Source organism: Gavialis gangeticus, unplaced genomic scaffold (genome assembly GCF_001723915.1).
Source record: "Gavialis gangeticus isolate Ggan-Ray unplaced genomic scaffold, GavGan_comp1, whole genome shotgun sequence".
NCBI classification, from domain to species: Eukaryota; Metazoa; Chordata; order Crocodylia; family Gavialidae; genus Gavialis; species Gavialis gangeticus.
Genome location: NW_017729029.1, coordinates 64,012,446 through 64,023,395, shown reverse-complemented (window position 1 = coordinate 64,023,395; position 10,950 = coordinate 64,012,446). Strand labels below are relative to the sequence as shown.

Here is a 10,950-nt window from a genome sequence, read left to right as displayed (position 1 = left end):
AATAAGTCTTGTTATTTCTATATAAAAAAATTAATTGTATCTGCTTGGGCATATGCTAGGACACCAGACTAGAGCCAAAAGTCCTGGCTCTGCCACTGTTGAACGTGTTCAACCCTGAGCCACACATTTCCTACCTATGAAGTGAAGCTGATGTTATGCAGCATTTTAGAACTGTGAAGGACAAGCACGATATATCTACAACTTAATTTGTTTCTTCATAGATTTTAAAAGCCATGTACCCTATTTTTGATACAAGACTGTATGATTTTGAACTGTCATGAAATCCCAAGTTCTCATTTTACTGTGGAGAAGTGGGATTTCTTCAGCATATTTGCATGTAATACACTAGAGGGCGGAAGACACTGCGGGAATATACTTTTTAGAAGGCATATAGTTCACAGGACTTTCAGGACAGAATTGAAAATAGAAGTGTTTTTTATAACGTAAGGTTCATGTAAGTTTATAGCTGTTCATCTACAAACAGCCATGCTGGGCAGTTAGTTCATTTTCAGAGAGAGCTAAACTTGTAATGAAATATCGAAAATATGAAGCATACTTAAAAACAGACTATGTACCAGAGAACTGTAAATGCTGCAGCTTTTACTAAGTTCTTTGTATTAACATAAGGGATTTGCCAGAAGAAAGAATGGGGCAAGCTGAATGGGTAAGACTATTTCTATATCTTTCTAGAGCAATAAAGAAAGGGTACAATGTTCATTATATTGTGTTTGGGAGGTGAGGTGAAGCACTGTCATTTTGTTTAGAAAATGAACAGTTATTAGTGAGAACTTATTTTATGACTTCAGAAATAGGTGCAGAATAATTAATGTATTTATCTTTTAGTATAAGGTTATCAAACAGTTGAACTGTATTAAGATTATACTGATCAAACTAGGCAAGGAAACCTGCATATTAAGAAATGTGCATATGTGGACTGCTGTGATTACTGGGCCAGTTAATGTAATATATTTTTAAACTAAGAAGGCAACAAAAGATGCGAGTTAGTGAGGACTGTCATAAGAATGAAAAGAAAGTTTAGTCTTACCAAGGTTTTCTCCTACTTCTGGAGCTTCTTTACCCTAGATTGTAAATTGTAATGTAATGCATAGTGTTGGGTTTTATTTGAATTTGAAATCTGTAGTATGACACATCTCTAGATTTATATCTTCTCTTACAGATTTATAGTTTATCCCTCCCTTTATATAAATATTTCTCCCCCCCCCCCACATTATTTGTTGTTGTGGATAATGAAATAACTATTCGCTATTCTTTTCCTTTCACGGTTTGCAGAGGAGACTCTGAGGCATTTTGCACCCTGACACAGTTAACTCTGTGTACACAGCTGACTCCATTCATTCCCTCAAACCAATCTCTTCCCTTGTGGTGGCTGATAAGTGTTTAACAGCTTGTTGAGGTGGCGTCAGTATCTTTAATGCTAAGCATTCACATTCCCAGCCACACAGCTAGTATTCGTCCACTGTATACACTGGGAAAAGAAGAACTAGAGATCTGGGAAGGGAAATCATGCATCATCATCATCCTGACTGGAAAATCCCAAGCCCTTTAAACTGCTTTCATCATGTGGATTCACTGGAGAAATGACCTTCTTAGATCGACCAGGCCAGATCATAAACTGGTTTGTTTGCTCGCTGTGTGCCCCATGGGTGCTGAGGTTTTGGAGTTGCAGGCGCCCCAGGACCAGGAGGAATCTATTGCTGGGCACAGCGTGTGTGATTTATCTGGGGTTCCTGGTGAGTCAAGTGGGTCATGTTTTACCCCAGCACAAAGCGGGACGCCGGAAGGGTGATTCTAAGAGTCTTCAAGGTGTTGCCCAGACACCATTCCTGGGCATCCCTCTGGATGGTACCTTGTCCCCACCTGATCTCCAGATTGGTGAAAATGGGACCTCAGTGCCAGCCAATGTGGTGTACATTACCCTGAGGTCCAAGCGCAGTAAACCTGCCAACATCCGAGGTACTGTGAAGCCCAAACGCAGAAAGAAGCATACAGTACCTCTGCCGTATGGGCAGGGCCTTCCAGGAGCTGCTGCTGGGCAGAAAGAAACCTTGCTCCAACGACGGGAGAGGATGAGTCAAGCTGTGGGGATTATGGCTGCAGTTGCTCCTCCAGACACATGGAAGAGCCACCTGATGGAGGACAGAGATAGAAAGAAAGAGTTGTCAATAAGGCGTCAGGAACACTGGAGACATGTAGGGATTTCAAAAAACGTCAATGTGCAGCCCCAAACTCGAGAAAGTAATATCAGGATCTACAGTGAGAGTTCCCCCTCTTGGCTGACAAGAGATGACATCAAAAGCATGCGTGCGATGGCCGATTCCCGGATAGAGGGTATCCAAGAAGCACCTTCTCAACATGGGATTTTGGCCGTGTTTGAAAGAAATCCCAGGGCTTCAGGAGCAGCTTGTAGTCAAGGACAGTGTGGCCTCATCAAAATCCCCCTGGACATGAGTGAGGTGTTTGCCTTCCATTTGGATAGGATCCTGGGGCTGAACCGGACCTTGCCTTCTGTAAGCAGGAAGTTCGAGTTTATCCAAGGTAATAGATGTCCCCCATTTTTAGTTTCCAGCTAGGGATTTTGAATATTCTCTCTCCTCCCATGCTCCATAGATAAACACTTTGAGAATTGTACAGTACATGTTACAGGGAAAATAAACTGTTACGCATGCTTATGTCATTTCAGGGGTCCCCGTAGTGTAATTGTTCTAGGCAGAAAAATGTGACATACCCAGAGTTTATTTATGATTCCAGCTTCCCAACTGCCTCATAGGTTAGTAGAGCTGGTGAGAGCAGAAAGACAATTGACATTTCATCAAAGTTTACATAGAGTGAGGAACGAAGGGGTGATCCTTTTTATACATTTGTAGTTGATATGAAATAATACTAGCCAAAATAATAGAATTGAAGGCAAAGTGTGAAAGTTTCTTAACACAGTGCTCTCTGTGACTCGACAGGCACTTCATAAAATAGCCCTTCTTCCTATATTTCATTTTAACAAGATATTACAGAAAACTATCTCTAGAATTGATCTGTCATAGCTAGAGGGGAGGAGTAGAGTTTTTATCTAGGGCTTACTCTTGAATTTTCTTGACATAATCCCAGTAGTACAAATGCCCCTGTAAATTAAACCATAACTGAAGAGCATAAACTCTCTCTGTCTCCTTCCCACACAATCCAACAGATTACGTTTTAATGACTTCTTCTGCTCAACAGTGTAAAGCTGAAATACATGTGAAAGGTATTTCTTTTGATTAAAAGCATAATTAATGGAAACAACTTTTGTAGAATATTATATTTTTGCTTCATCCGGAAATGAATCAAAATTAGATTTAATAGTTCCCAAATTATATCACATCTTTCTCTAACACTACAATCTTGTTAAATATGTCTTCAGTCTAACTGCTATTTTTACATACCCACAAATCATGATCTGAAAAGACTGCATTACATTTTAATGAATCATTGCTAAAGTGGTTTGCTATTTGTTTTTGCTTTTCATTTTTTACTGATGTATTTCCGATCACTTAGACGGGTTTGTGTGTAATGTCTGTGTGCTGGCAACTCAGTAGAGCAGCAGCTATTCTTCAAGCTGCACTGATATTTTCAGGGCCTGCTTATCCTTAGCCCATTTCCTAAGCTCCCTGACCTAAGAAACAGGAAAATAATCATTTTGGGGTAAAGTTGATTGCTGTCAAGGTAAGGCACAACCCTCTTTAGTCTACACCTTATCCAAGAAAAATGACTGCACAACATGTTACTTTGACAACAAACTAAGGTTTGACCTGTACTGGCACATTTAAGATCCAATCCATAGGTGAACTCATTGTGATTATAATAGTTCAGTGGTTTTCAAGCATCTTAAAGTTACAGAACCCTTTCATATCCCTTCTGTTGTGGAACCCCTACCCCTAGCTCTGCGGCTCATGTGAGCTGACATGGAGCCAGGTGACCTGGTCTAGCAATGGCAGCACACTGCCCCCCGGCCTGCTCTGCCATAACCCCCAGTCTCTTTGTAGAACATCTGATAACCTATCATGGAACCCCGGGGTTTCACAGAACCCAGTTTGAAAACCACTGTAACAGATCATGGGCTAAATTCTGTCCTGTATAGAAGCTGTCTGCATCAGGGAGCAGATGGATTTCAGTGCCCCAATTCCAATATAACTTCAAACTATTTACTTCATCACTTGCACAGGGTCTGAGATTCCCTTCACAAGATTACATGTTGGCAATCTCATCTAGGGCTGTGTGAAGCTTTGGTAGCTGATTTGATTCAGTTACCAGCTGAAGCCTGGGTGGCTTGTTCAGGCATGGGGGGGGGCTCCTGCCACTGCACACAACCTAGCAGAGGCCTGGGGGGCACATGGCCCCCCGGATTTGTGCGTAGAGCAGAGGCAGTTGCTGCTGTGCACTGGGGTTTGTGCCCCGAGCCCCGCTGCAGCTTTCCCAGGAGCGCAGCAATGCCACGTGTGTCCCACCACCAGGCAAGCAGGGGGTGAGGCTCAGGCCATCAGTGGGATGCACATGGTGTCCTGGTGCTCCTGGGCAGCTGCAGTGGGGCTCAGGGTGCAAAGCCCAGCATGTAGCAGCAGCCACTTCTGCTCTGCACACAGACTGGGGGGGGCATGTGTCCCCTGGACCTCTGCTGGGGTGCATGCAGTGGCAGGAGCCCTCCTGCACTTGGACAAGCTGCTCCGACTCCAATCATCCCATCACCTGGCAGAGCCAGGGCCTCACTCACCTCAGCCCCTGCCCCATCTCTGCCTCTGCCCCATACCCTCCCTTTATAAGTACCAGGTCAGTTTTTGAATTAAAATGCAATCCAGGATCTATCACGTGCCACCCCACCCCCTTCCCTCCCCCAGACTGAACTGCTGGGCGGGGCAGAGTGAGGGGGAGTGGCATGCAGGTGATCCTGGTTGGCACTTTAATTCAAAAACTGATCTGGTACTTTAAAAGGTAGTAGACCACTGTTCTAGTGCAATGAATTTTCCAGAGGGGTTTTTTTCAGTGCTAGACATACTCAGAGAGTAAGAGTATCTGAGTTTGAGCAGCATTGTCTTTGCTCTCTGATAGGTCTTGTGCAAATGGATACTGTGGGTTTGGCGCGGAGGTGGTAGAAAGTTCCACTGATTACAGTTGTCACCCATCTTTGCTGACCTCTGCACAGTGACAAATGGGAGCAGATTTTCTCTGTTACACCGAACATATTTAGTATGCTCTTTCCATCACAACAAAAAGTTATGCATAATCAGGCACAGATGTTACTAATTATTAATAGCATGGCAATTGACAACATGAACTTCCACTTCCCTTATGCATTCAGCGGGTTGAAAATGATGTCTTTTGTGCGCCCTTAATAGACTGAGCTGCACTGTGAACAACTCATTGTCACATGCTGGTGAAAGACCAGAGTGTATATTTACAACATTTTTTAAAATAAAAATTCACTGATTCACAGTCAGTGTGATCAGCAGCACAGTCTATGGTTCAGAGTTACTGAATGTTCACTGCAGACTCTCTCAGATCTTCACAGGATAGATTTTCTTGCCTTCCAAGATTCTCCCGAAGTGTATTCTTATAGATGACAGAAGGATGAACAGGGGAGGAAACCAGTGGGCTGTACCTGTTTCTTACTCTTCAGAGGGCCGTTTATTTCAAAATGTCTTCCAAATCAACCCCTCTGATTCTGAAGTCTTGTTCCACAATTTCCATTTTTTCCTGTGAAAATATATCCCTCCTTCCCTTCTCCCTCGCTGGTAAGAAATCACATTAGTTCCTTCAAAGACTGAAAGTGTTAAGTTTTGCTTCACTCTAGGTTGTGGTGATAAAGAGCTGGAGAAAGAGCTGAGCTATATTCATAGATTCATGGATCAGAAGAAACCTATTAGATCATCATGTTCAACCCCCTGCCCCGGGCAGGAAAGTGTGCTGGGTCAGATGACCCCAGCCAGGCATTTGTCCAATCTCCTTTTAAATACCTCCAAGGAAGGGGAGAGCACCACCTCCCTTGGAAGCATATTCCATATTTTGGCAACTCTCACTGTAAAGAATTTTTTCCTGCTATCCAATCTAAATTTGCTCTCCTTCAGTTTGTGGCCATTGTTTCTAGTTACCCTGATGGGCATCTTGGTAAACATCATATCCCTTATTTCCTGCTGTCCGCCCAATGAATTTGTAGACAGCCACAAGATCACCTCTCAGCCTTCTCTTGCAGAGGCTGAAGAGATTCAGGTCCCTCAATCAGTCATTTTAGGGTTTTTCCTGTAGGCCTTTAACCAGATGGGTGACCTTCCTCTGAACGCTTTCCAGGTTATCTACATCCCTTCTGAAGTGCAGAACCCAACCCTGGATGCAGTACTCCACCTGTGGCATGACCAGTGCCGCATAGAGAGGAAGAATCACCTCCTTGGACCTGTTTGTGATGCAACTACTTATGCAAGAAAGAGTGCGGTTAGCTTTACTTATTATGTCATCACATTGGTGACTCACGTTCATTCTGGAGTTGACTATGACTCCGAGATCCCTTTCTGCAGTTGTGCTACTTAGAGTGGTACCTGCCAGGCTATAGGAGTGTTGATGATTCTTCTTCCCCACATGCAACACATGCCACTTATCTGTGTTAAACTGCATCCTATTCTGTTCCGCCTGCTTTCCCAGCCTGTCCAAATCAGCCTGGATTTGCTCCCTGCCCTCTAGTTTGTCTACCTCCCCCTAAGCTATATTCCCCTAGAAGATTTGTTCTGTTTATGAAGGATTTCCTGGGTATGTCTGAATGGTTGGATCCAGACATGGTTTGGATTTTACATACTAACCATGATGCCGCTGTTACGTCACTGTAGCAATGAGCTACACTGCTGTAGCTTGTCGCTGCTAGGGTCAGAAATGACCCATGCACTGCTGGGACTGCATAGTACCAGCAGGTACTGCGCAGTCATTTAGTAATTGCTAAAGCAAGTACTACATGACTGTGCAGAATCAACTGTGCAGTCAGGGTCATGTATAGACACTCCCAGTATTCAAATGGATCTAAGTCCCATTTATATATTGATTCCAAGATGCCTAAGGAACAGATTTAAAAATCATATTTAGTGTCAATAATTCAGGAATGGAATTAGACATTTAGGCTACTTACAGATATGAAAAACAAAACAAAATAGTGCTTTACTTTCTACTTGGTGTGCCCCCACACCGAGCACAGTATATGCCCAGAAGAGGCATCACATTAATTTGACCCAGCTTGCCCAACATCTGTATAGATTGTGCATTTCAGCCCCGCGGGGAGACAAGTCAAACTGGAGCACTTCCTCTTCTGGGAAAGTGCCATTTTTTAGGGTGCGGGGGGAAAGTTCACATCTGTCAGTGGCCTTAGACACTTGAAAACCCCATCAGAAGACTACTTGAATAGGTTTGAAATACTTCCAAAAAAAGTCAGCTGTGGGCCAAAGTGTACATGTAGACCTTGGTGCAGAGCATGGTGCAATGAGGCAGTCCTGCCCAGCTCTCCAGTGGCTGAAATCTGCATGCAAACCACATACAGGGAGCAGGAGACTGAGAGAAGCAGTAGTGACAGCCATCCAGACATCTGCAAATCTGCTGCTGACACCCTGCCTGCAGTCCAGGAACATGGCTGTGCCATACACTCCCTTGCTACAGTTCAGCCTGACACTGACTCCATGGCTGTGCCACCACTCCTCTCAACTCCCACTCCCTGGCTGCTGCATGTATGGTGTTTCCAGCTTCTGGGGAGCTGTGGCAGGACCGGATATCTGCAAACTGTGTTCATGGCACCACTGCTGCTTTTCCCCGCTCTCCTTTTTGGGTGTAAGAGTGAAGTGAACCACCACTTTTAATCCAGAAAAAGTGTTCCCTAGGTATAAAAACTTTGAGAAGCATTACTGTTTACTTGTGCTATTCCCCCTACGTGTGTGTGTGTGTGTGTGTGTGTGTGCACATGCATGTGTTCATGCTCCCCTTCATGGTCCTAGGTTCATTTGTGTAGGTTCAATATTGAGTTGTTAATCTTTTAAACTGTGTCACAGCCTTTACTGTGGCTGTATTTTTGTGAGTGAATACATGTTGGTGACTCAAGCATGTTAATTCGCACCTCCTTAGCTGTGTTTGAGGTATGGTTAAAGGAGTGTCACCCACTTGATGTCACATGTGGGACCCCTTTGGGCATTTGAATATTTTAGTATAGAGCATAGAGGACATATCCTAAGAGGCCATATCCATTCCTACCCCTACAAACCCTGGCCACTTGGTTCTTGTTGGTACTACTCAGTCAGACCCAGGCATAACCTGCTCACTCATTCTCTCTCTCTGCTTGCCACTTCCAGAAATAAGGCAATGTTCTTGCCTTAGTGAACCTGAGCACATGACAGTAAGAATACCTGAGGCAGAGAGCCTGTGAGGGCTCTAAGTGTACATCCCAAATTTCTTGAAAACAGCTACATTATCTCATTTCAGAAGCTGGTGCATGCAGTGCTGGAGTACTTTGTGGTATATTCCTATGTATGGCATGGTGGTGGAGTGGACATAGGCTTAGGTTCTATATCAATGACTAAAAAGATGACTATTTTATGCATGTAAGAAGTCCTGTTGAAACTAATAGAACCAGACACATCCTTAAAGCTAGCCATATACTTAAGGACCCTGACAAATCAGTCATTTACACCCAATGTTTTGAAATATCTCTGAGGTCCCTAAGATGCAAAGGAACAAAAATAACCCTAAAGCTAGTAACACTGTGAAAGCTGAGTGAAAGCTACTGAACATTTTGGCCTAAATGTTCCTCATTCCATAATAAAGCCACAATTAAAACAGTTGCTCTGTGGGTGCTAATGAGCCAGATACAGAAACAATAATGAAGTTTGAATGGAATGAATAAAGTGAAGTAAAGCAACATTTTGAGAATTTGAAGGGGTCAGTTTAGTGAGAGACTAACATCTGGGGACATTTTATTCCAGAAAACCCGTTGCCAGCTAAAAACTGGACAGGGATCTTATTTGGAGGACTCGAAACAATTTTCTGTGATAAAAGTATGAACTGAAATATTGTTTCCTGTGTTTCTTGAACGGTCAAGTTAACAGACTTTGGGCAGGTCCAAATAAGATCATAAGATAAATATGAGCCAATAGTGTGCTCTTGTTGCAAAAAAAGCCAACAGCATGCTGGGCTGTATTAACAGGAGTGTCTCTTGCAAATCAAGGTAAGTGATTCTTCTACTCTGTTCAGTACTGTTGAGGCCTCATCTGGAGTACTGTGTCTAGTTTTCAGTTCCCTACTTCAGGAAAGAAGTGGAAAGACTCCAGCATGGAGAGACAGAAATAATTAGAAGCCTGGGAAACATGACTTATGAGGAAAGGCCGAAAGAACTAGGGTTATTTAGTCCGGAGAAGAGAAGACTGAAGGGGGATTTGATAACAGTCTTCAAATACCTGAAGGGTAATTATAAAGAGGATGGAAATAGACTTTTCTTTGTAGCTGTAGGGAACAGGAGTAGGAGCAATGACCTGAAACTGCAGCAGAGGAAATTTAGATTAGAGAACTTTCTAACTGAGAGGGTATTTAAGCATTGAAACAGACTATCTAGAGAAACTCTGGAATCTCAACAGAAGGTTAGATCATAGGCAGTAGAAGTCCAGGGCTAACAGGTCTTAGGTCCCCCCTCCCCCAAACTAATTTTGTGGCAGCCGGTGACAGCACTAGCACTACAGTGCCACCATCCCACAGCACCACTGCCATGTCCTGCCTCTGCAGCACTGCTCCCAGTGCACCCACCACGTGCTGCGTACAGCACCAGTACGCTCTGGCCCCGCAACGGCCCTGCAGGAGGGAGGCGCAGGGTTCATCCCCCCCTCAAATAGTATTTTCTCTTGCTATCTATGGGTTAGACAGACACTTGGTTTGGATGATTTAGTCAGGGATGATCTTGCCTTGAGAAGGAGACGGCATTAGACCTCCTGAAGTCCCTTCCAGCCCTGTTTTCCTATGATCCTAAGTCACATTATCTCATGTGTCTGGTACTGCTTTCCTTTCTTTAAGTGATTTTATGAGAAAAAAATATTACAAGTGAGGTGTTCAGATACTGCAGCAATAGTAGTTTTCAGTCCCACACTATGCCTTTAAGTACATAAGGGGTGTGCATCAGGATCTGGGGTAATGCCTGTTCACCAGAGCACCCCAAGGGGTGACAAGGTCCAACAGTCATAAAGTCCTGTAACACTGTTTTAGGCTGGACATAAGGAAAAACTTCTTTACTGTCGGAGCCCCCAGGGCCTGAAATAGCCTCCCCCTAGAGGTGGTGCAAGCACCTACTCTGGACACTTTTAAGAAACATTTGGATGCTTATCTTGCTGGGATCCTTTGACCCTAGCTGACTTCCTGCCCCTGGGGTAGGGGGCTGGACTGATGATCTTACAAGGTCCTTTCCAAACCCTAATGTCTACGAAATCTATGAATAGGGAGCACTGAAGACTTTAGACCGAATTTGAGGAAGCAGAAACACAGCAGCAGCAGCAGAAGGTAGGCTGGGGACCTAACTTCATCTCTTCAGCATCATCTTGAACTGCTGGGGAGCAGGCCACAACACCAGTGGAAACACTAGATTTGATCCTGGATGGTGCTGAGTTTCAGCTTATCTCCAACCATAATCAACTGAGACTGAGAATGCTTTGCAGTCAGGCTTGCTTTGCTGCTGTCAGGTTAAATTGGGTCAGAGCCTCATATGATATAAATTTGCAGAACTCTGGTGACTGATGGGGCCATGCCAGTTTATAGAGATGTGGATTAGACCCTTTATCTGCTTTTACTTAGCAGCTGCACATTTTCCCTGCAATGGTTGGCAACCTGGGTTACTTCTCCTGGCTCCAGCTGCTGTTCCATGAGCCAGTAATTCCACATAATGTGATAAAGTTGAAATGTTTTGTT

At 43.9% G+C, this 10,950-nt stretch overlaps 1 protein-coding gene across 1 annotated transcript in view; it reads left to right on the top strand.

Annotated features, from left to right (window-relative positions):
- Positions 1-403: 403 nt before the first annotated feature.
- FAM198B (family with sequence similarity 198 member B) overlaps positions 404-10,950 on the top strand; it is a 35,220-nt gene continuing 24,673 nt past the window's right edge. The window contains exons 1-2 of the mRNA XM_019521701.1: positions 404-664; positions 1,291-2,556. Coding sequence (XP_019377246.1) covers positions 1,599-2,556 — 958 coding nt within the window. The 5' untranslated portion in view covers positions 404-664; positions 1,291-1,598. The remainder of the gene's footprint in view (positions 665-1,290; positions 2,557-10,950) is intronic.